We start from the raw sequence: 12640 nt of genomic DNA, 5'->3' as shown, positions 1-12640 counted from the left end.
GGGGCGTTAGCCCATTGGTCCCTTCTTCTTAGACCCCCTAACACACCCCGCCTGCATTCTATGCTTTTTCCTCTCCCCAAGGAAAGAACAAAGGAAATCTATTCTCCTCTGAGTTTGCTTAAACATAATTTGAGTCTGTCCAGTGCCCCCATCCCTTCAGCTGCCCAGAGGATTGTCAGTTTCTGGTCTGTTAGATAACTTTCCCAGGCCCAGCTGCCCACACGCATCTCTTGCAACTGGTAGGGTGAGACTGGGATGAAAAGCCGGGTTCCCTAGGGTCAGAGCAGAAACAGCTCTCCATGCAGATGAAAGGCCTGTGTGTGGGTGTTTGTGCCACCTTTGCCTGCCGGGACTTTGCCATGAGCCTAAGTCCCCACCATTGCTGGAATGAGCAGCACAGCATTGCCAGCCCAGCTCCCCCCTGAAACCACATGGGTGAAGGCCTGGCCTTTCTGCTCTGGCCCCTGGGTGGGGATGGCAATCCCTCTGTAGAGAGGGTTCAACATCCTGCTCAACGGCCCATGTCTGCAGTAACAATCAATGGCTCCTCTGCTAGAAATAATCCACCACATATTACACTTCAGGAAGGACAGACTGAAGGCATGCAATGAGTGTTGAGCAATGGAGCACTTACTCAGCAGAGGGACCAAAAGTGACCCGGTATTTCCCCACTGCCATGTCCACCTGTGTCTTACTGAAAGGCACAAGCAGATTCCAACAGAAAGCACACTGGCTGACTGAGACCAGGAGAAGTCCCCACTCTGGTTCCAGCTCCCCAAATTTCCCCCTTGACCCCGTCTACCGTAAGTTGTGCTATTACCTCCCCAGTTAGTAAGTCCCATGAGGGGTGGGGCTTTGTCTTCTCTGCTGCAGCCTCAGTGCCTGGCACATAGGAGAAACTTTATTTACTTACTTGTCTTAAATTTGTTTTGGGAAGACTGATGCCCAGCTTGGAGCCTTGGGAAACCAATTCCTGCGTGGCCCAGGAGTCCCGCACCCAGAGACTGTCCCTTTAAGGCGGTTGCTAAGCAGGCTTGGGGACTCTCAGGGCAGATGTGTCTTCTGTGAAGCCTCCTGCTCCTTGCCCAGGGTGCCATCTCACTACCTTTTATGGAAGGTGGTTTCTGACTGAGAGGGAAGGAGCAATGACTCAGCTGGCTTCTAGATGGTCCTGAGCCTGAGGTCTCTCTCTCCTCTAACACGTTCCCACCTCAGCTGTGAGTCATCTCTGAATTATCAACTCCCCTCCCCACGAAGTGCCAGGGGATTCTCTTCAGAATGCCCTGCCGTTTTCTCAGCAGGGTCTCCTCAGATGAAGCTCTTGGCTGAGATGTTCGTGGTACCCCTGAAAGCTGCCGTGATTGTGGCTTCCCTGTGGGCTCCGAATTCCAACACCAGGAGCAGCTGAGACCTGGCATGTATTGCTCCTGGAGTCTCCTTGCAAACATGTACGCACCAGCATTTCTCTGGAGCCTGACACACACGCATGCACGTACACACGCACACACACGTGCACTCACACATGTAGTCTCACTGTACACCCCAACATGAAAAGGCTCTACTTCCACAGGATGTATATATTTGCAATTGATTTTATAAGGATTGGGGTGGGGTGGGGGGTGGTTACCAAAAGTTCCCAAGAGTTTTAAAGACTTTTATTTGTTTACACATTCTCTAAAATGCAGACAAAAAAGATTCGCTACATAGGTCATCAACACTGCTAACGAACCACAGAACAAGATACTAACCACAGCAAAGAAGGGACGGGCCTGTGACTCAGTCTTCGTGAACTTGCAAGGGCTCTAAAGACGGGCTAGGATGTCCAGACGTCCAAAGATAAAGGCTGCTCGATGACCACCTCAAGTTGGCTCCCGATCTTGACCTCTCCGGGCCGCCCTCCCAGGACCCGGTCAGGACAGGAGCAAAGGCAGAGAGAGGGAGGGGTCCTGGTCCATGGGCTTCCCTCCAGCCAGCCCTCTGAGTGAAGCAATTGACTCTGCCTCCGAGCAAGTCTTTGTCACGAAGTCCAAATCCAGATGTGGGCTGCTTCCAACCTGGAGATCTTCCTGGAGGCTTTCACAGTACACCAGCTCTCCGGGAAGTCACAGACCCTGCACATCCTCATAGGACGGGGGGGTGATGTGGCACCACCTCAGCTCCAGGACTGAAACACTGAGGGCTCTCGATACATCCCTTGGGACAGAAACATCACAGCACTTTTCACATCGGGAGCCACAAAAGAGTGGCATCTTGCCACACAGGAGAAAGGAGCATCCCCAGAAGACAGGAGCAGAGTGGCACACACCTACACACTGAGACCACAATCACATCACACGTGGAAGAGTTAGTGGGGTGGGGGGTGGAGGGTTTTGTGTGTTGCTGTCGTAGTTGCTCTTTAGAGAAGCCAGTGGAGATACCTTCTTTGGACCATTACACACAACTTCCCAAGTCCATACCCTTCTCTCTAACCTCATGAAAGCTGTGTCTGCCTCAGTCCTGGACACTGTCTGAAGTACCTGAGCAGCTCAAGGGAAAAACTCTAAGTTGTCCAGTCAGTGGGAGGCAATGTGGTGATGGATCCCAAGGTCCACTGTGAGTTCAAGGGAGCATAAAAGGACTCTCGTTAGCAGGCATGTCTGTCCCTGGAGGTCAACTCTCTTGGCCATTCTTTTATGACTAAGAGTTTCAGAAAGAGTTGGAGCACAGGGTAAAAGAGACCAGAAAGAAGCCTGGAATGATGAGAATGTATTGGTGAAATGGCTTCCCTCTCTCGTGCCCATAGCTGGAAGAAGCGACCCTGCATCTGCATCACATCTACAGGTCTAGAGATCATTGCCATGTTTCTAGGGGTTCCCTTTCCAACTGCAGCCCAAAGCAATCCAGGGCCTGGAGCTGAGGCTGCAAGGCCTCCCGGGTCTGTTCATCAGCTGAAACAGGGCAGTGAAGACTAAATAAACCCATTCCCAGACTCCTCACACTCTTGACTCAACCAAAGGGCTCCCTGCTCTTTACAGAGCTTGCACAGACATGAGCATCCTCACGCAGCACTGGGATAGGTGTCTCCTTCCAAACACCTTTTCATCCTTTCCAGGCCAGGGCCCCAAGCCCACCCAGAGGAACCCAGGGTTCCTAGGTGGTGGCAACCATCACCCAAACCACAAGAACCAGCCTCTCCCTGAGGGGAAACACTGAGGTTTTAGGTAATTAAAAGAAGAAAATCCATTTCTTTGGGCTTCCTGGCAGAGACACTCCATTTCTTGGCTCTCAAAGGGGGATGTTATCACAACTGGGCTTTAAAATTGCCTTCAGTCTAAACACGTTTGGGAAGGAGGCAGCAGGCCTGGGTGAGGCCTAGTTCTGGCTCTTGCACTGATGGACCGTGTGACATGGACCAGGCCACTCTCTGCTCTAGGTCTCCATTTCCTAATTGGTCCAGTGACCAATCTAGTCGGAAGGAGTCTGAGCAGACTGCTTTCTCAGCCTGAGAGTACTCAAGTAAAGGTGGGAGGGGAGACCCTCTCCGAGCTCAGCCACTGGGCCAGCAGTCCATCCCTCAGGGAGCCTGGGGACCCTGTGGGCTCAGGGTCCCGGGCCAGCTGCCTGAGGGCAGTGTGCCAGTCTGGCCTGGATGGGATTCAGACGGCCTTCCTCTCTTTCCTCCCGCCAGCACAGGAGACTGAGTGAAGCCGGGTCGTTCAAAGGAGGCTTGGTTCAAAAGAACCTTGCCCCTGGGTTCTCAAATGGATGGATGGATTAAACCCCAGAATGCATTGCGGGTTCTCCAGCACTTTAAAACCAGACTCATAGCCAAGCATAATGAAAAGCTCATGTCCCTGACTCTCTCCACAGAAATCGCCAAAATTCCACCTGCTAGGAGCCATGTACTATCCAGGGACCCTGAAGAGCCGTCCCTGGAGCCTCCTCCACAGAGGCCAAAGGCTGTGTTAAGCCAACTCTGAGCTGACAGCTACACATGGGAAGATACATGCCTTCCTCCAAACCCAGGCATTTAGCTTGAAAGTGAGCTGGGTGGGGCTTCTTCAGGGAACAGCTAGAAGCTGAAATCTGGCTGTGACATGTGCAGACAGAGAAGGGGAGATGGAACAAATGGTTTATTCCAGATGCTGTCAGTACAGACAATGGGGACCCTAGCGAAGCACGAAGCTAGGATGTAATGAGCTCCCGGGGAAGGTGGGCACGGGAGGTTGACTGGAACTGCCTCTGACATTGGGCTTCCTCGTCCACACACCTCCGCAGTGCCAGAAATGCCCTGCACAATGGAGACGGCCTGGCTGGGGTCTCCGTGGGAGTCCACTCCGTCCCACCACGCCTGGTCTCTGCTTTCTCTAGTGGGGACTGGACAAGACCATCACCTCTGATCAGGCCCTGCCAATTGCACCTGCCTGCCCACCACCCCAGGAGTCCAAACATTTAGAGACAGGCTCAGATTCCCTTCGGCTGGTGACAGCCTCTAACCCAGGCGACGTCATCATCTCACTAATATGCACATTAAGGACATCCACCTTCTGAGGGCAGCCAGTGCTTGGGGAAAACATAAAAGCAACTAGGCTAAGGTCAACTGTATTCTTCTCCTCGACCCCCAGAGGGTGGAAATAACTGGATGCTTTACCCTGCTCATCTTCTATTGACAAACATGCATCCTAAATAGAGACGTAGATACACATACAGCTTCTCTGATGGCGCACTACCTGACATGGATGCTGTGGGAGAGTGTAATCTGAGGACTGAAAAGCAATGTGAAGGTTGGACCACTCTGTGGCTTATTCCTCCAGCCCCTATGGGACCCAGAGCAGTGACTCGGACACGGTCTGTGCTCTGCTGAGGGTTTTAGCCACTCCCAGCTTGCCCAGTAATCCCTCATGGAAGGCAAGACATGTGTTCCTCCAGAGGAAAAAATGCCCAGAATGGGCAAACATGGAAGAAGAGTGGTGGGCAGCTACGATGGACACCCCTTGCTCCAGGCCACAGATACAGACACTAAGCATCTGACCATTTCTTGCCAAAGTGTGACTTCTCTGCTTTCCCAAATGCTACGTGGACCAGATGCAGCCCTAAGCCAGGACTCTGCCTCCCCACCCTCCTCTCCAGCCACCTGCTCCCCACCTCCTCTGCTCTGAGACCTAGATTTTCATGTTCTGATGTTAGCTAGCAGTGTTTCTTTTTCTTTCTTCCTTTCTTTCTTTCCTTCCTTCTTTCCTTCTTTTCCTTCCTTCCTCCCTCCCTCCCTCCCTTCCTCCCTCCCACCCTCCCTCCCTTCCTTCCTTCCCTCCTTCTTTTCTAGTATCTAATTCAGGCCTCTTCAACTACCATGTTTCCCCAAAAATAAGACCTAGCCAGACAATCAACTCTAATGTGTCTTTTGGAGAAAAAATTAATATAAGACTCGGTCTTATATTATATAAGACCCAGTCTTACAGTAAAATAAGACCGGGTCTTATATTAATTTTTGCTCCAAAAGACGCATTAGAGCTGATTGTCTGGCGAGGTCTTATTTTTGGGGAAACACAGTACATGGTGGAAATGTGCAGGGGTATATTTGCTTTCTGTTTTCTTTGTTTCTTCCCAGCACCACTCCACACATGGCAGGAGGGAAGGGTGCAGGAAGGATGATGGCAGGATAAGAAAGAGGAGAACCAAAGTCTTGGGTGGGGAGTAAACATGAAAAGGCAAAGTCAACACAAACCACAACCCCAATTCTACCCATAAAACGTTTGCATTCCTTCCAGAGAAAACAGAATCGAGACTTTTTTTTCCAAGTCCCCAACTATTATGGAACGTCTTCCCCAAAGCAGCAGAAATGAAGTGGAAAGATGAAAATCATTGCAGCCAATGGGTTTCCAAGCACAAGACTCTCTCTACATACAACTCCCTGGGCTTGTGCAGGGGCTGAATGAAAGCTTGGGTGGCTGGCCCAGGAGGACCTGAAGGGAAAAATGCATCTTGTCTGGCAGCTCCTCTTTATAGGCAGGTTCTCCCTCTCATCCTGGAGCAACACACAAGGCTCATTTTAGTTCATTGAGAGGTGTGTGTGTGTGTGTGTGTGTGTGTGTGTGTGTGTGTGTGTGTGCACGTCCCTATCTCTGTTTTCATCATCAATATTAATAACATTGATGGAAATAATAGAGATGCAAGCAAACGGGATGCAGTGTGTGTAAATATAATCTGGAGAGGTTACTAAGGGAATACGTAGGTCCCAGGGGCTCACAGGCCTCCACCATTTCCTACAGGGACCGCTTACCCACCCTCCCTCCCCACCACAGTGGCGTTTATTTGCCAGCCTGGGTTGGTGCTGCCCTGAATGGCCACTTTGCTTGCTGCCTGGGCTAGAGGTCATTCTTAGTAATTATATCTCTGTCAAAGAGGGTTCTGGCTGCCTGCCAGTCCCGGTTCCTGCCTTCCTCGGGCCTGCCCTGGGAAATATCACCATCAGCACAAATACTTCCTTCTCCTGGTGGGGCCAGAGAGGGGGGAAACCCTGGAATGGCCGTTATTCAAGGCACTGGAGCAAAGGAAGGGAGGGCATTGGGAATGAACTGGGACCAAAGGGCATCTCTGCGTCCTCTGACCCCTCTTATACCCCTCATAGCCTCATCGGACCCTGGGGAGTTACCTCAGAGCTCAGCCATCTGAGGGGACACAGCCAGGGCTCTCTTGACCCAGAAATTCTGAGCCTTCCCTGGGCACCTATGCACTTCCAAAATTGTCCCCTCACACAGGCAGCCCACTGCTCCTCCTGGGGGACCAACTGGATGAAGACCAGGCAAGCCCCCTCCCCACTTCATTTGAGTCTCTCTTCCCAGCAGCCAGGGCAGGAAGCATGGAGTCGTGTGTCTGCCTTGCAGCTGAGCCTTCCAGGAAGCGGCTGCTGAGATGCTCAAAGGACACTCCCACCCCTCTGCCTGGGGCTCGGCTCATCTCCCGTCATAGTACCCAGCAGTCATGTGGACGTCTTCTTCTGCCCTCCTTCCTCCTGCCTCCCTCTCAGAACAACTGCCTCAGCTGTCCCCTCACAGAAGGTCTTGTCTTTTTAGGAAGGGAGCCAGCTTCGCAGGGTCCAAGACCCTCCTTTAGTCACCCAACGGCCCTGAACTAACACATGTGTTCTGCAGTTCCTACACCGGGGCTGGTGGCCGTGGCCCCTGGCAGAGAATCACGAACCGACCCCAAGCCCTGGGAATGTTCGGGAATGGGGAAGAGAGCCCCAACCCACAGACAACTGCAATGCCCCCCTCTGACCACTGATCCATTAGACCCAAGGAAAAAGCAGTGAAGAGGCCCTGGGTGGGAGAGTTGCAGGCCTGAAGCAATTAGAGTATCTGTTGCTTTCCACCATTCCTCACCTGGTATCCAGATGAAATTGGGCTGATCTGAAACCCAAAAGCATCCTTTGAGGTGAAAGTAAGATTCCAAACAGAGAAACACACAAGGAGGAGGAGGGCCCCATCCGCCTTGCTAGGCGGTGGGGAGGCGGGACTGGCCAGGCTCCCCTGCTTCACTTCCCAGCTGCTGGCATCCTGGGCTTGGGGACTGGGGAACATCCTGCTCTATCCCCGCTGGTAGCAAGGCCTGGGAACCCTCCACTCCCGGAGGCTGCCGGCCATGATCTGCCCCATCCTTTGCTGCCACCTCTTTCCCCACCAAACCCCTTCTCCCAGTCAGACCAGGAGGGACCTCAGCAGCTTATCCCAAAAAGTTAGAACACACGTCCTGTGGGACTGGGGAAATCCACGGGGATCCAGCTAGGAGATCGTCTGTACCGGCCAGGTGAGAGGCATGGCTCCTGCCCGATTTGTCCTCAGAAGCCCCCCAGTCACCAGGAGACGGAGGCCAGAAGCCTCAAGAAAAGGGGTAGGGCTCGGTGTCCAGAACTGGGCAAAGGCTTGGCCTTTGTTTTTGAACAACCACGTTGTCCAGGTTCACAGGCCTGAGGGGAAAAACCGGGATATGGTAACTCTTCCTTCCTACACTACGCTCTCTAGTTCGTTAGCTCCAGGACGGCTCCCTACGAGGAAAGCAGGCTTCTAGCCCCCTCCTCAAGAGCCCTCCCCTCCCTTCTCTTCATTTTACTCTGCCTGACACCAAAGATCTTTGACCCTCCCCACATCCTTGCTCCGACCTCCCTTCCTCTCTCCCTCTCCAGGGAGGTGAACCAACTACAGGTGACACCAATGCCCCGCTCAGGAAAGGAGCCAGGCGTGGCACATCAGGGCCTCTTTACTGGGAGTGTGAGCATGGCTCTGGCCCAGAAAGCCATCATTTCCCTTGGGTTGTGACACAGGGACACTGAGCAGAGGCCTGCAATGGGCAGCAGGGGAGAAGCTGGGCGGTCAGAGAGTGAGCGAGGTAAGGAGGCTGCTTGTATAACAGGCTAGAACCAGCCTGTGGGCCAGGGAAGATGGTCCTCAGGGCTCCCCCCCACCCCCACACACAGACTCAAAGAGGAAACGAAGGGCCCCTCTTCTCTGAGCTCCAAAACCCGAGGTTGCCAGTAATCTTTCGTCAACAACACAGACGAGCACAGGTTGTCCCCGAAACTTGCCCCACTAGGAAAAGTAATCATAATCATCTCATTTTTCTTCCTTAAAATATCTGAACTTTTGCAGGGGAGGACTGAAAGGAATCATGCTGTGTTAAAAGCACCAAGACAAAAATGCACCATGGGTGTAACTCTCCAGGGTATCATGAACCATCACTGTGAAACCCTAACCCTCCCCCCACCTTAAAATCTGTTATCTTCCCCAGCTCTGAATGAATCTGGCCTCCCTCCACCCACCCACTTGCTAGCGTGGTTCAGTCAGACTGAGCTGAGCCTGGGGAAGAAGCTGCTCCCCACAGCCTGCCTGGGTTGCCCACCTCAACTTCCTACCTGGCCCTGGGGCAATGACAGGAGCAGGGGAGCCTTGGGACCTGCTGGTTCCTGGCTTAGGTGCTATGAGTCAATAGGGGGAGGGGGTTTAGGAGGAAAGCTAGAATGTAAATCTCCTAGCAGCAGCCTTGTCTCTATTTCCTCACAATGTTGCCTGCACTGGATTTGCTGCAGGCCCCAAAAGCAGTGTTTCAAAAATACCTACAGGAAATAAAGGGTTTCAACTTGTGGCTTGGATCCTGCAGGCTCACGTTCTCTCTGGCCGGCTGGAGCTACATTGGGGTGAAGCAAAGGCACCCTGGCTGTTCTGAAGACCCAAGCTGGGAGTCAACAGCATCATTATCTCCAATGAATGATCTCTGTCCACAATGATAAGAGCGACCATGGTGTGGGGGCCTTCGTGCCAAGCCCCATGCCAGGATCTCTACTAGCATTACCTCTAATCCCTGCAACAACCCTGCTGGATAGGCCATATTTCTCCACCTTACAGATGTGGAAAGTGAGGCTCAGAGAGGTTAAGTCATTTCCCCAGTGTCAACCAGCGAGAAAGTAGTGGAGCTAGGCTTTAAGCCAAAGTGTGTAAGTGGAATGTTGCACTAAACTGAATTACAGGCCTCTCCATCAGTTAGCTCCCCATTCCAGGCCGCATTGACCTTGTAGAGGGGAGCATCTTGAGTATCCTCATTTTGAAGTCCCCAACCCCAAGATAAATCCCACACCTCCCACCACAGACCCATGCGCAGCCATGGTTTCCTTCTTACACCTTTGACCTAGTGGCCCTGACCACAGGCAGCCCAGCCCTTAAAATGTAAATTCCCTTTGGTCAAAATGGAGATTCCATTAAGAAGGTGTCTAACCTCAACTAACACACACAATAAGGGGGGCATAGAAATCATTTGTGGTCCCTCCCTGACAAGCACTGCTCTCCACTGGTTATTTGTATGACATTATGCTTTTTAGGTCTCCCAATGTCACTGTGGAACAGGCAGGACAAGTAGTATTATCTCCATTTCATAGGTAGGCAAACTCAAGTTCAGAGATGTTAAGTGACTTGCCCAAGGTCACACAGTGACTCAATACCAGAGGCAAAATTAAATCCCGGATCATCATGTGCACCCTATAATTCTGGCTTTTTCTCTGGGGCTCAAAGAAAGACCAATTTGAAGTTTACCACCACCTTCCTTTTTTCAATACAGAAGGTAACAAATGTGACTCTGGAGACTTCTGTCTACTTGCGGTACCCTGAAAGGGCCATCCTATAAACTGGCTTTGCTATCCCCACTTTCCAGATGGGGAAATTGAACTCTCCAAAGAGGAGGGGTTAGGCCCATCCTGCAGGGTGTGAAACTGGGAAGGGAACTCAAGGCCTTCCTAATGTCCATTCCAGAGCCCTGACCACACCCCTCCGAATACAGCAGGTTACAGCACCCTCCTTGTCTGCGCCTCACAGCTTCTGTGGGAGGAGGTAGGACAGAGCCGTCCCCATCATCTGTGTCGAGGAGGGGAATGGATCTGCACATGCTCCAAAGAGGACCTGTCAAGTAGTAGGGCAACAGTTTTTGGTTTCAGATTTGCAGTTTTAACTTTTAAGCCTTTATGGGATTTGGAATATTTTGTCAACTTTTTTCCTAAAATTAAGTCAAAGTGATTTTCAAAACCAATAACCAGCTTTTGAGGACACCCCACTTTGGGTTTGGGGATGAGGGGATAGAAAGCCAGAGTAGTCAGGAGAGGAAATCTGCCCCTCTGATGTGACCCTCTGGGGTAAACAAATGATGTGACAACATGGCAGCTTCCCAAACCCTGGGCCCCCGGCATCACCAACCAGCAGGAGTAAAAAACTATCTTATGAGGAAGAAAAAAGATCCCATTTGGACAGGGCCCTTTAAATTAGATCATTATGTATGCGTGTAACTCACTCGGAGGCCAGAGGCCACTGCAGGAGGGTGACCCCCATCTCTTGCCACAGGTCACTCTGCAAAGGACTGAGGGAGACCAACACAGTTTGGCTCCATGCCAGGCTGCCCTGGGTCCAATGGCCAAGAGCAATTAGCTGGGAGGAAGGTTTTGCCAAGTCGCAGAGCGAACACCGCAGCGGGCAGAAGTGGCCCAGCTAGCCCCAGTCTCTGAGTCTCCAGGGGTTTCTTCAGGAGCTGAAGGGCTAAAAATAACCTTGGCCTTTGTTGTAAGCAGCCGGACCACAAAGATGGAGCTGATTTCAGGGAAGTTGAGCATGCGCGAGGGTCCCGCTCACTGAGACCTGCCCTTTGGGCAAATGATTTTTCCAGAAATGTGTCAGTTATTGTGTGCTGCTGCTGTTGCCACTGTTACTGAGATCCAAAGACAGCCCGGCCCGCGGGGTTGACTTCCAACACAGACTTCTCAGAATCTGAACCTCCCCACCTCTTCTCCATACATTTTAAAAAAACAAAAACAAAAAAAAAAACAAGCATCCAGCACGTATCGGGGAGCTTAGAAGAAAAGAGCAGTCCTCAAGCTGAGGGTTCTGCATCATTGCCACCTTGATCATAAATAATCACATCACCCCCATTATTTGTTTCAGTAACAATCACCTCTCCCCCATCCTAAAATTTCCAAGCCTTAGTAGACAATAGTAGACATATACTTTGTGGAAGGAAGAAATTACTTAGGAAAAGGAATTCATAGTGTCACATCAATACTGAAGGGTTTCTCAAAAGCTGCAGTCCTTTGCACCAGCATTCAGATTCTTGACTGGACAGCCTTCTTCACTCACCTTCCTGGTTCTTGACTCCCACCACACAAAGCTCCAGACAGGTTGATTGGGAGGCAGAGTCTCAGCATCTCTCTCTGCCCAAAGGTTGTGGCTTGTCTCACCTCAAGGATGCCCCAATACTGAAGATGAAGGAACCGCAAAGCCTGGTCCCTTGCAAAGCCACTCCTGATGGATACCAAATACTGATTGGCTATGGCAGGCCTCAGACCTATCTTCGAAATGTTTCCTCCCGCCCCTCAGTGCCTCCGCTTCCCTCCCAAGCCCCATCAAGAGACGGCCCTGGCTGTGGATGCCACTGGATATCTGCAGGGGGTCCAGAAAGCAGCTCTTCCTCTTCACAGAGACCAAGGAACAAGGAGGGATGTTCACCGTCAAGATGGCCTCCAGGCTCTGAGTCTAGAAGTTTCAGGGAGGCTTGTAATAAATAACGTCTTTACAGGCCTTTGCTCCTCTGCTGATTCCAGGATGAAGAGCCTAAGCTGGAGGCAGGAGGCTGTGAGAAGATTTCTTAGAACACAATAGATAGAAAACACCAAACTGCACATGAATAACGGATGGGTGGTCACAAAATGGCTTCCCTTAAAATGGGAACCAGTGAGAGGGCCACAGTGCTAGGGTAAACGTGAGAGGATTCTACAGGACTGGGGCTGGGGTTATTCTTCAAAAGTGCAAGATCCTTCTGGTAAAAACAAGGAGGGGCTGGCTGAACTACAGAAACCTGTATGTGGGAGGTAAGTAGATACCTCTCCCTCTTGGGTCCCTGTGTCCACGCCCTCTGTGATTACTGGTTTTCCTTACAGGTGGTCTGTCTGGATACATGGGAGTAGGGGCTTAATCTGGTTTAAATGGGGCTCTGGTTCAGCCTCTTCAGCAGCAAGTCACCTGCTATGACCTGGGGCCCTAGGCTTGGCAGCCAAAGGCTGAGGCTTTTTCTTTGAGCAGTTCCCAGCATAAGTGGCAGCTCCAGCTTCCTACAAGAAACAAGATGGCATTACTAG

General features: G+C 51.6%; 1 protein-coding gene across 1 annotated transcript in view; it reads right to left on the bottom strand.

Annotated features, from left to right (window-relative positions):
- Positions 1–5458: 5458 nt before the first annotated feature.
- The window catches only part of DPF3 (double PHD fingers 3), a 254240-nt gene continuing 247058 nt past the window's right edge, over positions 5459–12640 (bottom strand). The window contains exon 11 of the mRNA XM_019733356.2: positions 5459–12613. Within this exon, the coding sequence (XP_019588915.1) occupies positions 12543–12613 (71 nt within the window). The 3' untranslated portion in view covers positions 5459–12542. The remainder of the gene's footprint in view (positions 12614–12640) is intronic.

Source organism: Rhinolophus sinicus, linkage group LG03, assembly GCF_036562045.2.
Source record: "Rhinolophus sinicus isolate RSC01 linkage group LG03, ASM3656204v1, whole genome shotgun sequence".
NCBI lineage: Eukaryota > Metazoa > Chordata > Mammalia > Chiroptera > Rhinolophidae > Rhinolophus > Rhinolophus sinicus.
Note: the sequence above shows the minus strand (reverse complement) of the source record. Positions and strands in the feature narration are given on the sequence as shown.